The sequence below is a fragment of the Oncorhynchus mykiss genome, chromosome 18 (assembly GCF_057628025.1).
Source record: "Oncorhynchus mykiss isolate SJ-2025 chromosome 18, ASM5762802v1, whole genome shotgun sequence".
Classification (NCBI taxonomy): Eukaryota; Metazoa; Chordata; class Actinopteri; order Salmoniformes; family Salmonidae; genus Oncorhynchus; species Oncorhynchus mykiss.
This window is the reverse complement of record NC_143039.1, coordinates 35807268-35830000: the sequence shown is the minus strand read 5'-3', so window position 1 is coordinate 35830000 and position 22733 is coordinate 35807268. Positions and strand designations below refer to the sequence as shown.

Sequence of the window (22733 nt, the reverse complement as noted above, 5' to 3'; positions counted from 1 at the left end):
CCTGTGCATCTTTCTTTTGGTGTTTTTCAGAGTCAGTAGAAAGGCCTCTTTAGTGTCCTAAGTTTTCAGAACTGAAACCTTAATTGCCTACCATATGTAAGCTTTTAGTGTCTTAACGACCGTTCCACAGGTGCCTGTTCATTAATTGTTTATGGTTCATTGAACAAGCATGGAAAACAGTGTTTAAACCCTTTACAATGAAGATGTGTGAAGTTATTTGGATTTTTACGAATGATCTCTGAATGACAGGGTCCTGAAAAAGGGCCGTTTCTTTTTTTCCCCTGAGTTTATGTTAAAGCCACCGTGGACTGTAGAGAGGGGGAGAGTCATCAGCTTTTTTATCCCAACCTCCTTTCTCCCTTTGGGGCGCCTCTTTGTCTGTTTCAGCTTTGGTTGACAGTGGGGGGCATACCATGTCTGTGAGGCGATTATTTGAGGAAATGGATTTAGAATTAAATAAAAAAACACCCAACAGCTGGACCCTCCCTCCCGCACACACACCACCACTGACCTCAGAGTGGGGTGTCTGGACTGGAGATGAGTTTTGACCAGGGGTTATCTGGAGCCGTGCAAGATAGAAGGTCCTCTGTCCATATGTATGTTCCGTGACAGTTAATCCAACAATGGTGGCGTCTGACAGACACACAGAGTCCGAGTTAGCCTGGCCCTAAGCCCTTAGAGATCCTTTAAGTGTTTAAACCAGGGAACACAATGGGGGGCATGGCAATGAAAGGAGATTTGCCCTTCTGATTGTCATTTAACAGTTAGTTTCTAGCTAAACTAATGGGCTGGTTATGTGTGTGTGTGTGTGTGTGTGTGTGTGTGTGTGTGTGTGTGTGTGTGCGCACGCTCGCGCGCATGTCACACTGGTGATATGTCGTCAAGTCAACTACAGTATGAGTAAAGGGATTGGGACTTCCTGTCCGTCTGCTGAGCGTGTGTGTGTGTTTGCAGTATGTGTTTGTCTATGAATCTGTGCATGTCTGCGTGTGTATTTATTTATGTGCAGAAGTGTGTGCGTGTGTGAGGATGTGTGCCTATACAGCTCTGGAAAAAATGAAGAGACCACTGCAAAATGATCACTTCCTCTGTATTTACTATATATAGGTATGTGTTTGGGTAAAATTGACATTTTTGTTTTATTCTATAAACTACTGACAACATTTCTCCCAAATTCCCCCAAACAATATTGTCATTTAGAGCATTGATTTGCAGAAAATGGCAACTGGTCAAAATAACAAAGGAGATGCAGTGTTGTCAGATCTCAAATAATGCAAATAAAATAAGTTAATATTCATTTTTAAACAACACAATACTAATGTTCTAACTTAGGAAGAGTTCAGAAATCAATATTTGGTGGAATAACCCTGATTTTCAATCACAGCTTTCATGCGTCTTGGCATGCTCTCCGCAAGTCTTTCACATTGATATTGGGTGACTCCACTCCTGGCACAAAAATTCAAGCAGCTCAGCTTTGTTTGATGGCTTGTGACCATCCATCTTCCTCTTGATCACATTCCAGAGGTTTTCAATGTGGTTCAGGTGTGGAGATTGGGCTGGCCATGACAGGGTCTTGATCTGTTGCTCCTCCATCCACACCTTGATTGACCTGGCTGTGTGGCATGGAGCATTGTCCTGCTGGAAAAACCAATCCTCAGATTTGGGGAGCATTGTTAGAGCAGAAGGAAGCACATTTTCTTCCAGGACAACCTTTGTACTTGGCTTGATTCATGCATCCTTCACAAAGACAAATCTGTCCGATTCCAGCCTTGCTGAAGCATCCCCAGATCATCACCGATCCACCACCAAATTTCACAGTGGGTGCGAGACACTATGGCTTGTAGGCCTCTCCAACCACTCCACACATTTCTTGATAACAAACGATTGTTTTGGCAAGTTGGTTTGGATATCTACTTTGTGCAAGACACAAGTCATTTTTCCAACAATTGTTTACAGACAGATTATTTCACTAATAATTCACTGTATCACAATTCCAGTGGGTCAGAAGTTTACATACACTAAGTTGACTGTGCCTTTAAACAGCTTGGAAAATTCCCAAAAATGATGTCATTGCTTTAGAAGCTTCTGATAGGCTAATTGACATAATCCACTCACCTGTGGATGTATTTCCAGGCCTACCTTCAAACTCAGTGCCTCTTTGCTTGACATCATGGGAAAGACCTCAGAAAGTCTGGTTCATCCTTGGGAGCAATTTCAAAACGCCTGAAGGTACCACGTTCATCTGTACAAACAATAGTACGCAAGTATAAACACCATGGAACCACACAGTCATCATACCGCTCAGGAAGGAGACGCGTTCTGTCTCCTAGAGATGAATGTACTTTGGTGCGAAATGTGCAAATCAATCCCAGAACAACAGCAAAGGACCTTGTGAAGATACTGGAGGAAACAGGTACAAAGTATCTATATCCACAGTAAAATGAGTCCTATATCAACATAACCTGAAAGGCCGCTCAGCAAGGAAGAAGCAACTGCTCCAAAACCGCCATAAAAAAGCCAGACTACTGTTTGCATCTGCACATGGGGACAAAGATTGCACTTTTTGGAGAAATGTCCTCTGGTCTGATGAAACAAAAATAGAACTGTTTGACCATAATGACCATCATTTTGTTTTGGAGGAAAAAGGGGGAGGCTTTCAAGCCGAAGAACACCATCCCAACCATGAAGCACGGGGGTGGCAGCATCATGTTGTGGGGGTGATTTGATGCAGGAGGGACTGATGCACTTCACAAAATAGATGGCATCATGAGGGGGGAAAAATATGTGGATATATTGAAGCAACATCTCATGACATCAGACAGGAAGTTAAAGCTTGGTCTCAAATGGGTCTTCCAAATGGACAATGACCCCAAGCACACTTCCAAAGTTGTGGCAAAATGGCTTAAGGACAACAAAGTCAAGGTATTGGAGTGGCCATCACAAAGGCCTGACCTCAATCCTATAGAAAATGAGTGGGCAGAACTGAAAAGCGTGTGCAAGCAAGGAGGTCTACAAACCTGACTCCGTTACGCCAGCTCTGTAAGGAGGAATGGGACAAAATTCACCCAACTTATTGTGGGAAGCTTGTGGAAGGCTAACCAAAATGTTTTCCCCAAGTTAAACCATTTAAAGGCAATACTGCCAAATATTAATTGAGTGTATGTAAACTTCTGACCCACTTCTGACCCACTCTCTCTATTATTATTCTGACATTTCACATTCTTGAAATAAAGTGGTGATCCTAACTGACCTAAGACATGGAATTTTTTACTAGGGTTACATTTCCAGGAATTGTGGAAAAACTGAGTTTAAATGTAGTTGGCTAAGGTGCATGTAAACTTCCGACTTTCAACTGCACACCTGTAAATGGTAAAACCAGAGAAACGGATCATTTTGCAGTATGTCTTGTAATTTTTTTTCCAGAGCTGTGTGTGTGTGTGTGTGTGTGTGTGTGTGTGTGTGTGTGTGTGTGTGTGTGTGTGTGTGTGTGTGTGTGTGTGTGTGTGTGTGTGTGTGTGTGTGTGTGTGTGTGTGTGTGTGTGTGTGTGTGTGTGTGTGTGTGTGTGTGTGTGTGTGTGCGTGCGTGCGTGCGTGCGTGCGTGCGTGCGTGCGTGCGTGCGTGCGTGCGTGCGTGCGTGTGTCAAAGTATGAGCGGGAGCAGGGTGCCGGCACATGGATACAGCAGCTGGAGGTTTCTAGTCAATGTTCCGTAGTGAGCGACAGAAGGTTGGAAACATCAGCAGTTCTCATAAAGCGGATCTGAAGAATCATGCAAGTAACACCAGGGCCTTATTCATTAGTGCACGCCGTAGCAAACAGAAAATCGAAAATAAGCAATTCTTATTGGACAAATTCAGTTAGCTCCCTCCCCTTTTCAGCCTGTTTGCTTCAGTTTGGTTCCTAGTAAATACACTCCATGTCTATGATTTTGACTGAAATGGCATCATAGCATAGAGTTCCATTTGTGCCAAATTGCTATTCCTCTTCCTCTGTGAGCGACTGGCAGTTTATTGTTGGAGCATGTGTGATTTATTAAATAGGCATCATGCTACTCACACATGCACATCGTTACTTGACACAGCTCTCTCACATACACATACACTCATAAAGACATACACACATGCATTCACATTCGCGTACACAAACACACATTGTGACTGAATGGGGGAATCACATTAGCCCAAATAATAAACAGACATGGTGTGTTTCGCAGAAATGCATTGTCTTACTGTGCTAAATCTGCCACTCTGTGACCTGGGAGAAAAACAGCCCACACCGCAGTTACACCCTGTTACTCTCAGTCACACACACTAGCTGTGTCAAACACACACACACTCAAATGTAGACACACACACACACACACAAACATATACGCAGGCATGTCTACACACTCAAGCACATAGACACACACACACATAGGCATGTAGACACACATACACCTAGCACACACACACTCACCCACACACTAACCCACGCACACACTTGCAGTGTGATGAGAGAGAAATGAGGGAAGTGGGGCAGAGTGGGAGACATTGACAAAAACAACTGTGTGAAGGGGTGGGAGACCATTTCAAAGGAGTACCTCAGCACTCCTCATGTAGACACACACACACACACACACACACACACACACACACACACACACTCTTCAGCCCTGCTGGCCCCCTCTTCAAGCCACTAGTGGAAAGCAGCCAGTTGGAACCAATTGTCAACATCTTCATACGGAGCGAGAAACGGAAGGCGGGAGGGAGGGAGGGGGATGGATAGAAAGACAGAGAGAGAATGTCTTGTGCAGAGCTTGGCCACATCTCCCTGTGGTGCCATCAGCTTGAAGGGAAACACAGCAGGGACAGAGAGAGAAGGCAAATGGATCATCTTGGAATGAGTTGAGTCTCTCTCTCTCTCTCTCTCTCTCTCTCTCTCTCTCTCTCTTTCTCTCTCTCTCTCTCTCTCTCTCTCTCGTAAGTCTCCATTTGTTATTCTTTGTTTTCTCTCCATCTTGTTTTTAGAGAAGTGTTTTCATCTGGGAGACTCAGCCCAGTCTGACACTATCTCCTTCCACTCCTCTGCACACACTCACACACACTCCTTCTCTTTCGCGGTGACCCCATTCTTCTGCGGAGGATCATCAATAGTTAAATATCCGTGGTGCCTCTGTCCCGCCGGTGTCCATCCGCTCCAGGCTTTTGACCGTCACATAAATGTGGGAGGGGTTCCGGGGTGTGTATATGTGTGAAGTGGTGCAGTAGGGCTAGGGTAGGGTGGGTTAAGGGGTTCGTTGGGGGGTTCGTTATAATTTCATGACCTGCCACACGAGGAGACAACATGACAATGTTAATTATTTAGCCCGCTTTGCCCTGTGTGCTGTATAGAGGCGGAGCTACCCCCCCCCCCCCCCCCCCCCCCCCCCTATTCCTTCCCATCGTCAGGCAGATTACAAGGTTTGCCCAGACGACTGCCTGAATGACACCCACAGTCTGCCAGAGCAACAATGGGACATCCCATACCATCACATACAATAACACACTCATGCAATTTGCAATTTGTACATAGAGCATACACATGCTCTAACAAAAACTCATGCACACTCATATACCCAAACATCAACTCTAACCCACACACACAACTTTATGACCCTTCTCCTGTTTCCAGCAAATGTCCAGGTGTCTAATGAGCGGAATGACCTTTGACCCTGCTGATAGGGTAATTGAGGTCAGGGGTAAGGATGTAACTAGAGAGAGGAAGAGGAAACAGAGGGGACTGGGGAGGTCTGCAGCACGACTCCTCCTTCTCCCCCCCCCCCTAAACAAAGTTATATTGAATGTGTCTGACATCACAAAATGGAGTTCTAAAATGTAGTTTGGGCCGTTAAAAGATAAGTGACATTATCTCTATACCATCTGGCAGCAGGTGAGAACTGGCTATGTTCACTTGTGGAGGGCGGTTTGTGGTTTGGACTCATGGGTGTTAGGCTAACACACATGGGTATGAGCATACACAGTGCACAGGGCCAATCAAAATACCGGGGGACAGAGTGGCCTCGGACACAGGGAGAGGAAGATCGGAAGAGAGTGGAAAGACTGTAGTGAGGAAGAGGAAGAGAGAGTGAAGGAAAGGTTGGTAGAATTATTATAGCCTCCGATACATAGAGAGGAGAGAAGAGAGGAGAGGAAAATATAATACAAATTAAGTCAGAGAGAAGAAAAGACGAGGAAGGATATAGAGAGTGAAAGAGAGAGAGGGAAAGTGAGAGAATTACCATAGACACAGACACAAAGGAGAAGAGCGAAAGAGACGCATTGAAGGCACATTCAAGTATTTGACTAGAGGCCTACATTGCATATGACAATAGGCCGGCATTTCATGCAAAAACTTTGCTTTAAATAAGCCTTATTAAAACCTCTAGCTCTGGCGCCCTCTGTGGTCAGTTGGTGTAACGATTCTCCCTGGCTGTCAATCTGGTGCATTTTAGGCCACAATACACGTTTCTACAGTGTCTGTGTCCCAAATGGTACTCTATTGTCTTTGTAGGGCCCTGGTCAAATGTAGTGCACTACATAGGACATAGAGTCCCATTTGGAACACAGACAGTGTCTGCTTTAACTGATATTAAGCTTTGGCCTGTGGTCCTTTCTTATTCTGAGTTCCTCTTATATCTGGAGTTGGACGGTCCAAACGGGGTGGGGGGGGGGGGGGGGGGGGGGGGGGGGGGGTGTGTCTGGGTGTGTTATCGCACCCCAGAGGACGGTCTCGTTGTTTCCTGTGTCTCTCTGTGGTTTCAGACTGGCAATGAGCCTCACTGGAGAGAGAGAGAGGGGGAGTAGAACAGAGAATGGAGAGAGAGTAGAGAGAGAGAGATGTTTTGATGGGGTGTGGTTGGTGGAAGACCTCCAGACTGGATAGAGGGATAGGACATGAGGTGGATCAGACGTCTCTCACCATTGGTTCCTCCCACGGGCATGAGGGGACGTCTGTTATCTGTCTGTGTCCTTCCCCTAAACAAGGGAGAGGCTCCTCTCCTTGAGTCACATTTACCCTCTGACCTCTAACCTCGCTCCCTGAGGGGTCAAGAGAGGAAGGGAGGTGTAAGGAGTGGGGTGGACGTTCAGGACGGATGCCACAGGAAATAGTCCTTGGTCTTGTCCTGCCCTCCTGCGGAGACTTCCTGTTATTGTTACAGAACGCCCAATCCTGTCCGACCTTGCCCTGTCATGTCCATCAAGCATTTCTGTCCACTGTTCAGTCCCCCCAGGGTGGTAGTATGTGTGTACGGTGGGGGAAGGGGAGTGTGTGTTTGGGATGTGTGTGTGTTCTTAGCGTGTGTGTGTCTGCCCTTCCAAACCCCTACCATCCCTCACCGTTTGCCCCACAAACACAGACAGACAGCTGGGTGGGTGTCATTGGATCTGTGTTTAGGTTGTCTGTGCTTAGCTGGGGCTCTGTGTGTGTGCAGCGAAGCGAGACTCACACTGCGGGCTATGGATGTTTGTGGTAGAGAGAGATTGCGAGGAAGAGAGAACTGAAAACTTGCTCGCACACTTTTTCACTTTTGGTAAAAAAATAAAGTCCCAAGATTATTGTTTGGAATGTGAGGACAAAAATCCCCTCTTGTTGACACGCACAGCTCATAGCTCCACGCACCTGCAGATTTCATTGACATTTACATGTTGGTAATTTAGCAGATGCTCTTATCCACAGCAATCCTCTCCTTTCACTGTGTCACTCACTCATCCCCTTCGCACCGGCTGATGCATCGAGCAGCAACAAAGGCTATCCACTTCTGTCGGTGTGTGGCCATCTTCAACACCGTGCCCTAGCACTGCTGGTGTGTGTGTGTGCGCGCGCGTGTGCGTGTGTGTGCGCGCGTGTGTGTGTGGTATAAAATGTGTGTGGTATCTTTTGATTGGTATAAGCGTCTAACCATATACCCCTCTGTGTGTGTTCTCCAGGTGTTCCATGCTAACACAGACCCATATGAGGTGGTGTTGAACCGCGTACCCCAGCCCGTCTTAGCCCGCTTCGTACGCATCCGACCTCAGGTCTGGAAGAACGGCATTGCCCTGCGCTTCGAGCTCTACGGCTGCCAGATCATAGGTGTGTGTGAGAGGGAGCCACGGGGAAACAGGTGTTTCAGTTATTTTGCATTAGATACTTGAAGCATCCTTTACATTATGTCCTCTGTCCCACTCCACGTCAAAACAGAGTATTTTTGAGAGACAAAATGTGTTCCGGCATCTCCTGCTCTGTCAGTGAAGAAACTTAAAATATCCCCTTAGAAGAAATGCCAGCCAGTTCATGCATTAACTACGCAGTAACATGAGCACACACACACACACACACACTCACACACGCAAACATAAGAACTTCCGACAGCAACCAGAGCATTAGTCTAATCAAAGTTTTACTCTGTTCTCAGCCAGCACGTCTCCAATCACTTCCTCCTCCGCATTCGTCTTTTCCCTCCTTTTCCCTATCAACCTACTTTCTCTCAACCCCTACAATCTCGCAGATGCAGTATGTCACAAGAATGGGTCACAATCAATCATTCATGACACTCTTGTTCACTTGTAAATCTTGAACTGTGATTCACAGGGGGAGAGAGAGTACCACTCATTAGCTAGTATTGCAAGTGCATGTTAGACTGGCTCTCACCGTTCAGGTACACACATAGTCACTTGAAGACAAGCACGATGACCTCACGTCGATACGCACAGTCACACACACACACACACACACACACACACACATGCATTTCTGTTGCCATTTATCCATAATTTACATTCATTGCTAGTGCTGTGAGATAACAGCATGAAACTTTGATCTGTGTGCTCTTAAACCGTCAACCCTACTAATGCTCTCCTCTCTTCTCCTCCTCTCTCTCTCTCCTCACTCTCTCTCCTCTCTTCTCCTCCTCACTCTCTCTCCTCTCTTCTCCACCTCACTCTCTCTCCTCTCTTCTCCTCCTCTCTCTCTCTCCTCTCTTCTCCTCCTCTCTCTCTCTCCTCTCTTCTCCTCCTCACTCTCTCTCCTCTCTTTTCCTCCTCTCTCTCTCCTCTCTTCTCCTCTTCACTCTCTCTCCTCTCTTCTCCACCTCACTCTCTCTCCTCTCTTCTCCTCCTCTCTCTCTCTCCTCTCTCTCTCTCCTCTCTTCTCCTCCTCTCTCTCTCCTCTCTTCTCCTCCTCACTATCTCTCCTCTCTTCTCCTCCTCTCTCTCTCTCCTCTCTTCTCCTCCTCTCTCTCTCTCCTCTCTTCTCCTCCTCTCTCTCTCTCCTCTCTTCTCCACCTCACTCTCTCTCCTCCTCTCTCTCTCTCCTCTCTCGGTCTCACTCCCCCTGTCTCGTCTTGTCTCTGGTCTTCTCTCCCCTGTTTCTCCCTCGGTCTCTTCCTCGCTAATCTCCTCTACCGTCCTCTTTCTCTCTCTCTCTACCATTCTCCCTCAATCTTTCTTTCTTCTCTCTCCTAGTTCCATCTCTCTCTCTTCCTCCTGTATCATCTCCTGTAACCCCTCCCCTTCTCTCCCTCCTTCTCTCTCGTTGCTTCTTTTACAGATAATATGTGAGGGTTGAAATGTGATAGTTTTGTGTAATGTATGACATTTACCCAATAAAGGGGATTTTGATGAATAATTTCCCTTCCCACTCCCCCTCCCTTCCCCATCCCTCTCCCCACCCATCTTCTTCCCTAACTTCAGATGCTCCGTGTTCAGAGATGCAGGGCCTCCTCTCTGGCCTGCTCCCCGATGCCCAGATCTCAGCCTCGTCAGCTCGAGACATGCTGTGGTCCCCTGGGAATGCCCGCCTGGTGGGCAGCCACTCAGGCTGGTTCCCCGGCCCCGCTCAGCCCCTGGCTGGGGAGGAGTGGCTCCAAGTGGACCTGGGTGTCCCCAAGACTGTCGGGGGGATTATTACCCAGGGGGCGAGGGGCGGAGAGGGGACAAGTAATACGGACAACAGGGCCTTTGTGAGGAAGTACCGCGTGGCTCACAGTCTAGACGGGAAGGACTGGGGGTTCGTTATGGACAGCAAGACCAGCCTGCCCAAGGTGGGTGTGGGGGAGGGGACATGTGTGGGGGTGATGTTGGGGTTGTGTGTGCGTGCGTGTCAGTGTAAAGTATGATTATACTCATTTTAAATAATCTACATAAAGATTTTTGCCACAGTACATTTCAATATTTCTGCTTTATTTCTGTGTGTGTGTTGCAGATATTTGAGGGGAATACCCACTACGACACCCCTGAGCTACGGCGTTTTGAGGAGACCCTGGCCCAGTTCATCAGGATCTATCCAGAGAGGTGGTCTCCTGCCGGGATCGGGATGAGAGTAGAAATATTGGGCTGTGACGTGCCAGGTAAGCCCGTGGTATTCTATTAACATTCTCAGCTTAGACACATGCACACTCCTCTCCCCACCAGAGACCGGAGTTCCATCCCCGCTCCAAACATTCAATCTGTTTCTCCTCTCTGTCATTTCATAACTGCCAAAATATCCTACAAATATGCACTACCGTTCAAAAGTTTGGGGTCACTTTAGAAATGTCCTCTATTCTGGTTAGAGCCAGTTTGCACTGTTCTGTGAAGGGAGTAGTACAGAGCGTTGTATGAGATCTTCAGTTTCTTGGCAATTTCTCGCATGGAATAGCCTTCATTTCTCTGAACAAGAATAGACTGACGAGTTTCAGAAGAAAGGTGTTTGTTTCTGGACATTTTGAGCCTGTAATCGAACCCACAAATGCTGATGCTCCAGATACTCAACTAGTCTAAAGATGGCCAGTTTTATTGCTTCTTTAATCAGCTGTTTCCAGCTACAATAGTCATTTACAACATGAACAATGTCTACACTGTATTTCTGATCAATCTGATGTTATTTTAATGGACAGAAAAACAAGCTTTTCTTTCAATATCAAGGACTATTCTAAGTGACCCCAAACTTTTGAACGGTTTGGGTATATTTTTAAAAAGTGTGTGGGCGTGCGCGTACTATATATCATCTGTGAGTCTACTGGATACACGATTAGGGAGTTGGAAAGCAAGTGGAAGTGGAAAAATCAGGGGAGTCTTGGAAAGAGTGAAGGTTAAAGTTACAGGGAGTGGAGAAAGGGTTGGACGGGTTTTGAGCAATCTGTCCCAAGGGTACCATGCACGCACACACTGTATGGTCTGCTATCCAGATGTGAGGTAGTAGACACATCTGGCCTCTCACTGCTCACTACTCCCACTGGGGACACCTGAGCTACAGCACCAGGACACCTGAGCTACAGCACCAGACAGACAGTGGGCTCAACACCTACACACACACACACACACACACACACACACACACACACACCCCTGAGCTGGTTCTAGGCCCCTCTCTCTGTTCCCACCCTGACTAGGATGTTCAACACATACGCATAAACACACACAGACAGACACTATAATGGCTCCTAATGGGCCTACACAGGACGTCTGCGCTGAATTCTCAACACCTACACCTACACACTGTAATCAGTGTTAGGGGAGAGCTTGTGTGTATGCGTGCATGGGTGCGTGTGCGTCTGTGCGTAAGGAACACAGCCCTGTTCGGTGGTGTAAGGAGGATGTGGACCTCTTAATATTTCATCCCACTCCTCTCTGACTCACTCACTATGCCATTAGAGAGGAGAAACAAGACCAGAATCCTCCGTTAACATAGAACAAGAGGACACAAACACACACACGCTCTCTCTCCGTCAGAATAACAGGCTAGTGCCCTTTGTTAGGGACCCTCAGTACCACACCCATGATTGGCCTACATGACTGACTGACAAATGAGCTGCATTCCTCTCCTCCCTACATCTCTCTCTCCTTGCTGTCCTATGTCACTTCCTCCTCGCCCCATCGCTTCCTGCTGCTGTCCCCAGTGGGGTCTACACACAGGCCCTGGGATTCAAACCGGCAACCCTTCACCTTGAGGCCACAGCCATCCCGGTGTTAACCCTGCCACATGTAAAAGGCATTGAGACCAGGTGAAAGCCCCGTGTTAAAGCAATCCGTCACAGGCTCCTCTTTATTGGACATGGAGGACATCCCAGAGAGATGGAGTAGTTTAACACCACACTGGTGTTCAACAGAGCATTTGGTCCACAAGTGTTCACAGTGCGGGAGGGTTGGAGTGCTATGCCTCGTAACACAGGAGGGAGGATTGTAAATCTTTTGTCACCCCTCCTTTTTTCTCCCACCACCTCTCTTTCTCATTCTCGCTCTTATTCTCTCTCTTTCTCTCCTCGCTCTGTATCTCTCTCTCTCTGTCTCTCTGTCTATCTGTCTCTCTCTGGTCTCTCTCTCTCTCACTGTTAAATCCCACACATGGCTCTGTTCTCTCCTCTCCTCTCTCTGTCTCTCTCTCTCTCTCTCTCCCTCTCTCTCTCTCTCTCTCTCTCTCTCTCTCTCTCTCTCTCTCTCTCTCTCTCTCTCTCTCTCTCTCTCTCACTGTTAAATCCCACACATGGCTCTGTTCTCTCCTCTCCTCTCTCTGTCTATCTGTCTCTCTCTGTCTCTGTCTCTCTCTGTCTCTCTGTCTCTCTCTCTCTCACTGTTAAATCCCACACATGGCTCTGTTCTCTCCTCTCCTCTCTCTGTTCCCACCCTTAGGCATAGTGCGTGGGTCTGTAAATGTTTTTGTTCTTCCTATTTCCTCCACTCTCCTCTGCTGTTTCTCATCACACACTCCCCCTCTCTGTTTTCTGCTGTCCATTCCAGGCTCTTTGGTCTCATTTCTTACACACACACCTCACACACATACACACTTATGCACACACAGATACACACACACATACACACACACACCTCACACACATATGCACACACACACACACACACACACACACACACACACACACACACACACACACACACACATGCCTTGGACACAACTCTGCCTGGATATCTCTTTCTGCCTTCTTTCAAGATCAACTTCGGAGGTTTCTCTTAGGCTTTGTTTTACAGTCTTCAAGGACATATTGGGCTCTATTTTAACCTTTTACTGCAGTGGGCTAAATTAGGGTCACACAGAGTGCTTCTCTGTAATCTTAAACAAATCTACTTTGAAACAAGAGTATACACCTCACAAAAAAGTTGGACATATTTTGTCTATTAATTATGAATTTATGACAAATATTAATGACATTCTGGGTTTTGATGAATAAATAAATTGGCCTGTCAACACATTTCATGGCTTAATCCTGCATGCTGTTGCCTCAGGTTGCGTAGTCATCGACTACAATTAGGCTGGTGGCACGGAGTATTATTATTCCGAGTCCATTGTGGATTGAATAGCATAGGCTCCAGTAATGAGTACAGTAAAAAAAACAAAAAAAAAAACAGCTGGTGTTTGCTCAATATGTTTGGAGTGTTGACAGTCATAATTGTTGTAATTGGCGTCAATGAATAAAGGCCTTTACGCATCGCACTTCAAATAAATAGTAATACTAGGCTCCTGTGAATTGTCTTGTATGTGTAAGGCACGTTCTCAATAAGCCACATGTAGCCTGGGCCTACCGTTGATATGGCGTTACAGGACTGAATCAGTTGAATATGTTTGGAGGAGTGCGTCTTTGCTAACTGGACAAGATGTGCTCTTTGGAATGGGGACGTATACCAGCCGAATAGAGTTGCCTGTGCACTGCAGGTAGGCCTATGTGAATTGGGTATAATGCAAACGCATGACGACTAAGAGTGCAACATTTCAGGGGCGGCAGGTAGCCTAGCGGTTAAAACGTTGGGCCATTAACCGAAAGGTTGCTGGATCAAATCCCCGAGCTGACAATCTGTTATTCTGCCCCTGAACAAGGCAGTTAACCGTCCACGAAGGCTATATGCCCATCATGGAAAGATAGATTATATAGTCCGAAGGTTCATGTAACAATTGCTTGTTTTCTGTTTTGTTTGATTCAAAAACAAGCCAGTGTAGGCTACCCTTACCCTACTACAACGAAACAGCAATGTAGGCCGACATTGTAAATAAGATTTTGTTCTTAACTGACTTGCCTAGTTAAATAAAGGTTAAATAACAACATTTGGAAACCTTTTATGGATAGCCTTTTTGGCTAATGCATGGCCAGGATAAGAAAGACACCAGACACATTGCTGTTGAACCAGCTTTCGTTATAGTAGGGTAAGGTAAGCCTATAAGGGCTTGTTTTTTAATCAAACTAAACAGAAAACAACCTATTGTTACAGGAACCTATATATAATATAACCTTTAAATAATCTATCTTTCCATGTTGGGCATGTAGCCTGCGTGGAGGGGTGTTTACGCACATCCAAAACAATAACAGGAGCTGGCTAAGATAATGTACAATAGTACATAGATAGAAAGGAGATGTCTGCTCACTGTTTTTGCTGCTCTCAAACTTGATGTTTTAATAAAGCTTTGGTGATTTAAGATTTATTTCAAAGTGAGCGGATGGATTGAGCAGGACAAAAAAATGCATTGAGCAGGACAAAAAAATGCATTGGGCAGGACAAAAAAATGCATTGGGCAGGACAAAAAAATGCATTGAGTAGGACAAAAAAATGCATTGAGCAAGACAAAAAAATGCATTGAGCAAGACAAAAAAATGCATTGAGTAGGACAAAAAAATGCATTGAGCAGGACAAAAAAATGCATTGAGCAGGACAAAAAAATGCATTGAGTAGGACAAAAAAATGCATTGAGTAGGACCAAAAAATGCATTGAGCAGGACAAAAAAATGCATTGAGCAGGACAAAAAAACACATTGAGCAGAACAAAAAAATGCATTGAGCAGGACAAAAAAACACATTGAGCAGAACAAAAAAACACATTGAGCAGGACAAAAAAACGCACTGAGCAGAACAAAAAAATGCATTGAGCAGGACAAAAAAATGCATTGAGCAGGACAAAAAAATGCATTGAGCAGGACAAAAAAATGCATTGAGCAGTACAAAAAAACACATTGAGCAGGACAAAAAAATGCATTGAGCAGGACAAAAAAATGCATTGAGCAGGACAAAAAAATGCATTGGGCAGGACAAAAAAATGCATTGAGCAGGACAAAAAAATGCATTGAGCAGGACAAAAAAATGCATTGAGCAGGACAAAAAAATGCATTGAGTAGGACAAAAAAATGCATTGGGCAGGACAAAAAAATGCATTGAGCAGGACAAAAAAATGCATTGAGCAGGACAAAAAAATGCATTGAGCAGGACAAAAAAATGCATTGAGCAGGACAAAAAAATGCATTGGGCAGGACAAAAAAATGCATTGGGCAGGACAAAAAAATGCATTGGGCAGGACAAAAAAATGCATTGGGCAGGACAAAAAAATGCATTGGGCAGGACAAAAAAATGCATTGGGCAGGACAAAAAAATGCATTGGGCAGGACAAAAAAATGCATTGGGCAGGACAAAAAAATGCATTGAGCAGGACAAAAAAATGCATTGGGCAGGACAAAAAAATGTATTGGGCAGGACAAAAAAATGCATTGGGCAGGACAAAAAAATGCATTGGGCAGGACAAAAAAATGCATTGGGCAGGACAAAAAAATGCATTGGGCAGGACAAAAAAATGCATTGAGCAGTACAAAAAAAAACTTGCTTTCATTGACTGCAGGGGAGACTATGCTTGGTTTTTAATAATAATACAAATAAATGGGGGGAAAAAACGTTTTTGTGTCTATCTCTTGTTCTCTTGTTCCATGTGCATATGGGTACTGTACATCATGGCTGGAAAGGCTGCACTTCTGCTGTCTTATTGCTAAAACCAGTTTTTGGTTGGTCTTAAATATCCTCACGAGCGCTGCCTGAAATTGGCACTTTGGCGCACGTTTTTAAGGACACAGCTAAAATATTAACACCCCTCCCACCTCAGCACAAGCAAACTCAAAAAACAGGTAAATTACCAATCCAGGGTTTGAAAATAGAAAAGCGCCGGCTTTAACAGGTCGAACTTGCAAAGGAACGTGCGTTTGACAATTGCGCTGGTTTAATGTGTGGGCGGGCGGGTGTGTGTGTTTGTGAGTTTTACAGAGGCTCTTTACATAATTGACATTTTTTTCTTGCTCAAATTTTGTTGAGTCAGATTGTTCAGCGAGAGATATGGCTGTTTTCCAGAAGAGAAGGAGCGGAGTAGGGGGCTTGGGGGGTTCGAGAACAGTGAGCAAGGGGAAGGGGTGGAGCGCTGTTCACTGTATTCTCTGAAACATGACAGTTCCCCTGGTGCCGCTTGTATCAAGCGTCTCAGTGTAGGACTTCTGATTTAGGATCGGTTTTGCGTTTTTAGATCACAGTAGATGACATAACATAGATAGAGGGCTGAGTCGATCCTAAAAAAACAGTCTTCCTACTATAAGACACTTGATACTGTACATATGAGCCCTGTACTCCTTTCCGGTCTGAGGTGCAGGCCTCATTCTCCTCGACTGCACATTGACTCTGTATCGGTACCCCCTGTATATAGCCTCTCTATTGTTATTTTACTAATAATGTTTAATTATTTGTTACTTATATATATATTTTTTTACTTAACACTTTTTTCTTATAAAACTTCTTAAAGCATTGTTGGTTAAGGGCTTGTAAGTAAGCATTTCACTGTAAGGTGAAATACCTGAAATACCTGTTGTATTCGGTGCATGTGACAAATCACAGGGGCTGTTCCTGCACGAGGGTCCCTCTCCCTGAATGAGGAGGCCTTCTGATGCATGAGGCCTTCTGATGCATGAGGGGACGCTCTACCTGAATAAGGAGGCCTTCTCCTGAATGAGGGGATCCTCTCCCTGCATGGCTAGTCCTTCTCCTGCTTCTGATGCACGAGAAGGCCCTCCTGCACGAGGAGGCCTTCTGCGCAAGGAGAAAGGAACAGTGATACTGTATAAAGGCCGGCCTCTCGACGCAGCTCTGTAGCTGTGTCCTCACACATGTCAAGGAGTGGAGAGCCCTCGGGGAGAGGCAGGCAGGTCATAGCTCCTCGTCTCTCTCCCGTTACCCCTGACACCTCTGTCATACACGCAGACACAGAGAGACACACACACACACACCCCTGTCACACCCCACAAAGGTCAATCTGTTTCCACTGTGACAAGGCCTGACCTTTGAAAGCACGGAGATGCAATGGCTTGTACGAATGGCTTGCGCTAAGGGGGATAAAATAACAGGATACACGGTCCTCGGATGTGAAAAAGGTTAGGGAGGAGTAGGGGGTTAACGTATTTCCGGTGGGGTCCCCATAGCTCCTTGGTGATTAAAATCTGATCGGCCAACTAATTGCCTCAGTAAAGGGTGTGACATTAACGTTAGGCTAATGTCACGCAGTCAGAGACCTCAACAGCTGGGCACTATTCTTTCATGTAGCGCTATTTTAGCTGTGTTTTTCCACAGCGCCAGACGTCCGGCTGTGTACGTTTCATTCATTTCATCCGTTTCATTTTTTCCTCACAAGCAGTTGTGTCACGGTAAAATGTCAAAGGGATCAATCAACTATGGTGTCCATATTAGGACAGCCTCAGTCCCAGCAGGACTCGTTTCAATCTGTCCTAATATGGACAACGTAATCAACTTCCCTCCATGTTTGTTGTCGTCTGTGCTTCTCAAACGCCCGCTCAACGCTAACGGTGCTAGCCATGCCCAGGAAGCATCATTACACTGATGTAGCTATTATCTAGCAGCTATGTCTTTGGACTGCAGATGCATCCAGATTCTGCACTAGCAGTCTTGCTTTCCAGATGTTCGAGTTTGGTGTGTCTCTCCAGTCATTGCACTCTCCTAAAGGACATCTTGGGGAAAGTATGAATGCTTGGGGGGAAAATAATTGATACAGATTTTGACATAGAAATTATCAGAAAGCACAAGTATACTCTGAGGCAGTGGTTCCCAAACTTTTGGAACGGAGCCTGGAACAGAGTTTCCACAAATTCCCATGATGCGATATATGGGGCCATGGGTGTATGATAATATGATTAGGACCTTGGTTAGATTGTGGTTAGAATGCAGAGATGACCCAAACCTTTCCGTCTGTCATTGCATAACGGAGCCAGGGTTGTCCCATCTGGTCCCAATAGAATGGCCACTTATCGCCGATAACATTCCTAATGCAGTCTGTAGACCATGTGCTGCTGGAAGGAGTGTGTGTGTGTGTGTGTGTGTGTGTGCACTCGCACTCGCATGCATCCGTGTGTGTGTGTGTACGCGCTTGCTCGTGTGTGTGTGTGTGTGTGATCATCCATTCGAGGGTGAACTAGCTAGGCCCATTCATCCCCCATGGAGCCAGTGGTGTCTGGCCTGTCCTGACAGGGCCCCAGCCACTGGTCTGACTGGGCTGTGGATGGAGGTGGAGACAGTGGAGACGATCGAGACCCATGGAGGGAGGGAGATGTCGGGGCTAAGAGACACAACATGACTGGGCTATCACCGCCTGGCTCAGCCTGTCACCTCGTCTGGGAGGGGGAGGGAGGGAGGACGGGAGGGAGGGAAGGAGCATTGGAGATGACCTCAGACTCTCATTTAGGTGTGTGGAGTAAGCACTAGTCTGTGAGAAGCAGTCTGTGAGAAGCAGAGATTGAGAGAAGCAGAGATTCTGTGAGAAGCAGAGATTGAGAAATTGTATTCATGGGCAAACTGTTGATTAGTCAGAAAGCTGCGGTCACATTCACAATACGATGTTGTTTCATTGAGTATGTTTCATTTTGAGCATCTTGGATGTAACTGACAACACTTATGTGTTGTGCCTCCATAGAAACCAGCACGCTGGCTGACACAGCCACACCGACTTTGTCTGGTCCAATGGAGAGCAGCACTGCCCAGCGGTCGGGCAGAGGTGAGTGTCTGTAAGCATACTGTGTGGAAATGTTGCAAACTTTATGTTTGTATAATATTGTAGAATGTTTGATGGTTGATGTCTCTCTCTCTCTCTCTCTCTCTCTCTCTGTGTCTTTCTCTGTCCCTCTCCCACCCTTTCTCTCCAGGAGCTAGCTCCTCCCCTCCGTCAATGGGTGGTGTGTGTGACCTTGAGCAGGGTCTGTGTGGCTGGACTCACGACCTCAGCGCCCCTCTCCATTGGTCCCTCCACAGCAGCTCCAAAGCCCCAGCCCAGGGCCCCAGCCTGGATCTCGCTCTGCCCCCCACCGGTGAGTCTCCCTGAGCATAGCACAGCCAGCTTCCCCCCATAAGTCAGGGTTGGCAATGGTGGTTCACAACAACCATGTTCAGAAGGCAAGAAAGAGGTTAGATAGCCACTTGGGCTAATTTAGCTTGATATGCAGTGAAGTACTTGTTTGGTGTTCGTAAACATGTGGATGTACAAAAACTCTGTTTGAGCCCCAGCCGAAGCTGATTTTGTGACTTACACACACAACCACACAGACCTACACACACACACACGCACACACTTATAACGTGTAACTCATCCACTCTGCTCTATGTGACTGCGCTACAACTCTGTGACGCTAACGGATTGTTCCGGGAGCGTTCTGGGCAGGAAAAAGTTAAGAACCAGTAGCACTTATTAACTACAGAGGCAAGAGATTCTAGAGGGAAGAAACCAGGAACACCATATTCCCAGCCGTGCATTCCTGCCCCTCGATTACCTTGCAGGCAAATCTCTGGCTCCCTATGTAGCCTTCCATGTTCTTAGAGCAATTACTAAGTCCCCTTTATACATACCCCCAGATCAAAAAAGAGTGAAGCTTTTCGCATATTAATTAAAGATATGAGCAGTTTGGAGTTTTTCTTTGAGGTTTTCTTACACTGACCGTGCTATAAATGGCATCCTGTTCCCTATATAGTGCACTACTTTTGACCAGGTCCCTATGAGCCGGTCCTATGGGTACTGGTCAAAAGTAGTGCACTATAATAGGGAACAGGGGGCCATTTCGGACGCCGGTAAATGAGGGTTAAAGGGATTGTTATCCTGACCTTGTTTTAAAATTCATTGGTTTTGATATATTTCGAATGGGGGCCCATGAAATATTTAACAAGCTGCAGCTGTGAAGAATTAAAAGGGGGAGTCTCAGGACCTGCTCGCGCTCAAAGTGGTTCGGAATCTCTGATGTCACCTGGGCTTTAGATCGGGGAATCCCTGGGTATGTAGATCAAGGATTGTAGCCAAATCACCCAATCGCATCGCCCTGTTAGTGGTTAGCCTAAGAGAGAGGTTCTCTCTCTCTCTCTCTCTCTCTCTCTCTCTCTCTCTCTCTCTCTCTCTCTCTCTCTCTCATTCTCCCTCTCTCTCTCTCTCTCATTCTCCCTCTCTCTCTCTCTCTCATTCTCCCTTTCTCTCTCTCTCTCATTCTCCCTTTCTCTCTCTCTCTCTCATTCTCCCTTTCTCTCTCTATCTCACTGTCCCACGCTCCCCCCTCTTTCTCTCTCTCCCTCCCCCTCTCTCCCTCCCTCCCTTCCTTTATCTCTCTCGTGACCCAGAAAACTCAGACCCAGTAACCTCTTGATCTCTCTCTCTCTAAAATGTGAAAACATAACAGCCGGAGAACTAGCGGCGAAGCATATCAACGCGTGGTGCCTGCGGCGTCGATAACGAGGCCTGTGTTTGTAGATTGAGATCTCTTTGTCTTCGCTCGCTGCAGGAGACTGCTGAGAAAATGGATTAATAATGCTGTTGCATCATATCACGTGAACGCGCCCCTCTCGATTATGAGCTGTCTGCTGAACAAGCTGCGGAACAATGGGGGGAGCGTTCAGAGACGCCGGGTTCACCCGAGGTGTAGGGAGAGGGGGGCCTCTGCGAACGCATGAAGATCAGTTTGATAAAGTGGGGATGTTTTCTGTGTGGTGAAGACCCACACATACACACACGCAGACGTACGGACGCATGCACACCCTCGCGCACACACACTCCTACACACAGTCACACACACCCATGCAGTCACACACTTGCGCACGCACACACTCACACACAGAGAGACGCACAGCGATAGAGAGTGCTGTATGGTGCTGCATGGGAGGGCTCCTTACAAACACACACACACTGATGTGGCACACACACTAGAGAGCAGAGGGGGGCTGTCATCGTGACAGACTATTAGGGTGGCTACACACACATGCACATACTGCACAGTAGAATACACACTTGAATGTACTCAAGCTTTCTCTCCCTCTCACATACAATACAAACTTCAGTCGTCTCCCAGATTTAAGTTAGGTACAAATTGTAGAGTGTACATTCCCTTGATAAAGTGTTAAATTCATTACAAGTGAGTTATCTGCATTTACATTATGGATGCTGATTGCTGTCCTTCTACAGGTGGTCTAAATGTTTAATATAATCAAATAAATGATTTAGTTCCCTCCTCGACAACACATTATTTTACGACGTGCATGTAGCTACAGTAACCACCATAACATGGACACAAAAGAGCCATGCTGGATTTAGTTTGCAATCAATCAAACATTTATTTTTCTAATAAAAATAGTCAAGCTTGTGGTTCTACGGCTTCTTATGCTGTGATCCACACATCAAGGTCTCTGTGATGGACTGAGTCTTTTGGTTGTGACACTGACCCTCCATTTTTGGGAAAAAATTACCCTTAAGAGTCTCTCACATTTACATCCTCCTCCTCTTGGGGTCATAGACCTGGTGAGGGCTGCTGCTCCTCATGTCGCCACCATCTCTCATAGTGAAGGCTGCTGATTGGTTGTTGGAGAATGCTGTCTGGGTTGTGGCATTCTGGCTAGTGGATAATTGTTTAGTGGTTGTCTGGCTCGATGGCCAAAATATAGCAGCATTCTGCTGGCTAGATGACCAAAATGTAGCGGCTGCTGATTGGCTGGGCCAGACTGTTGTCTTGGTAGCGGCTGCTGATTGGCTGGGCCAGACTGTTGTCTTGGTAGTGGCTGCTGATTGGCTGGGCCAGACTGTTGTCTTGGTAGTGGCTGCTGATTGGCTGGGCCAGACTGTTGTCTTGGTAGTGGCTGCTGATTGGCTGGGCCAGACTGTTGCCTGCCAAGTGGCTACTGATTGGCTGTTGTCTTTCACCTCCACAACAACATCGACATCCATTGGCTCCACATATTGATGACAATGCACTTGATTGTTGTTGTTGATCTGGGGCCCCTCTTTCCAGTCCATAAAATTGTCCTGGTCTTGTCCATAGCTGGAGTTTAGCTGGAAGGTGGCAGGGGCTGAGTTGGGCTGGAACTGGCGTGCAAGTGGGGTATTCAAAAATTGACTTTGCCATTGTCCCTGCAATGAATCAATCAATAAATCACATTGTACTTATAAAGCCCTTTTTACATCAGCATTTGTCACAACGTGTTTTAGAGTAACCCACCCTAGGCCCAGGGCTCTGGTCAAAAGTATTTCACTAGCTATATAGGGAATACGTTGCCATTTCAGACTACTCACTATAATCTAGGCCAAACAAACCTGGTTCAGGTCCTGGTAGGTAGCCACTCCAGGCACTGGAGATCCTCCAGTCATCTGTGTGATCAGCCATGAGGCGAGAACGTCGTTAGGAACCATCCTCAACACTTTCCAGATGAACTGGTCCAAAAAGGGATGGAACTGGCTCAGATATTGGAGATAGTCCATTATTGAAAGAGCTTGGAGTAATTATATATTTTTTAATTGTTCAGAGCAGATAGCAATGTGATAGGCAATGCTTTCAAGTGCCTAAATGATTTGGTTGACCTCTAGAACGTTGCTTCACAGGTGTTCGGATGACATCACAGATGCATCACAATCGAGGTCAATGACTATGACATGCACGTGTTCTCAAGTTCTTTGAATTCTATTGTCTAGCTTGAACCAAA

At 46.2% G+C, this 22733-nt stretch overlaps 2 protein-coding genes across 2 annotated transcripts in view; one reads left to right on the top strand and one right to left on the bottom strand.

The window, feature by feature from the left end:
* Positions 1 to 22733, top strand: part of LOC110495961 (neuropilin-2) — a 64457-nt gene that overhangs the window by 29921 nt on the left and 11803 nt on the right. Inside the window, 5 exon segments of the mRNA XM_036952470.2 lie at positions 7950 to 8094; positions 9693 to 10042; positions 10204 to 10348; positions 18706 to 18786; positions 18935 to 19096. Of these exon segments, the coding sequence (XP_036808365.2) occupies positions 7950 to 8094; positions 9693 to 10042; positions 10204 to 10348; positions 18706 to 18786; positions 18935 to 19096 (883 nt within the window).
* On the bottom strand, positions 21526 to 22512 carry LOC149975488 (uncharacterized). Its single transcript, XM_090209454.1, has 2 exons — positions 22348 to 22512; positions 21526 to 22164 (listed from the first exon to the last, which is right to left on the bottom strand). The coding sequence occupies exons 1-2, from the start codon at positions 22510 to 22512 to the stop codon at positions 21526 to 21528; spliced, it is 804 nt and encodes a 267-aa protein (XP_090065580.1).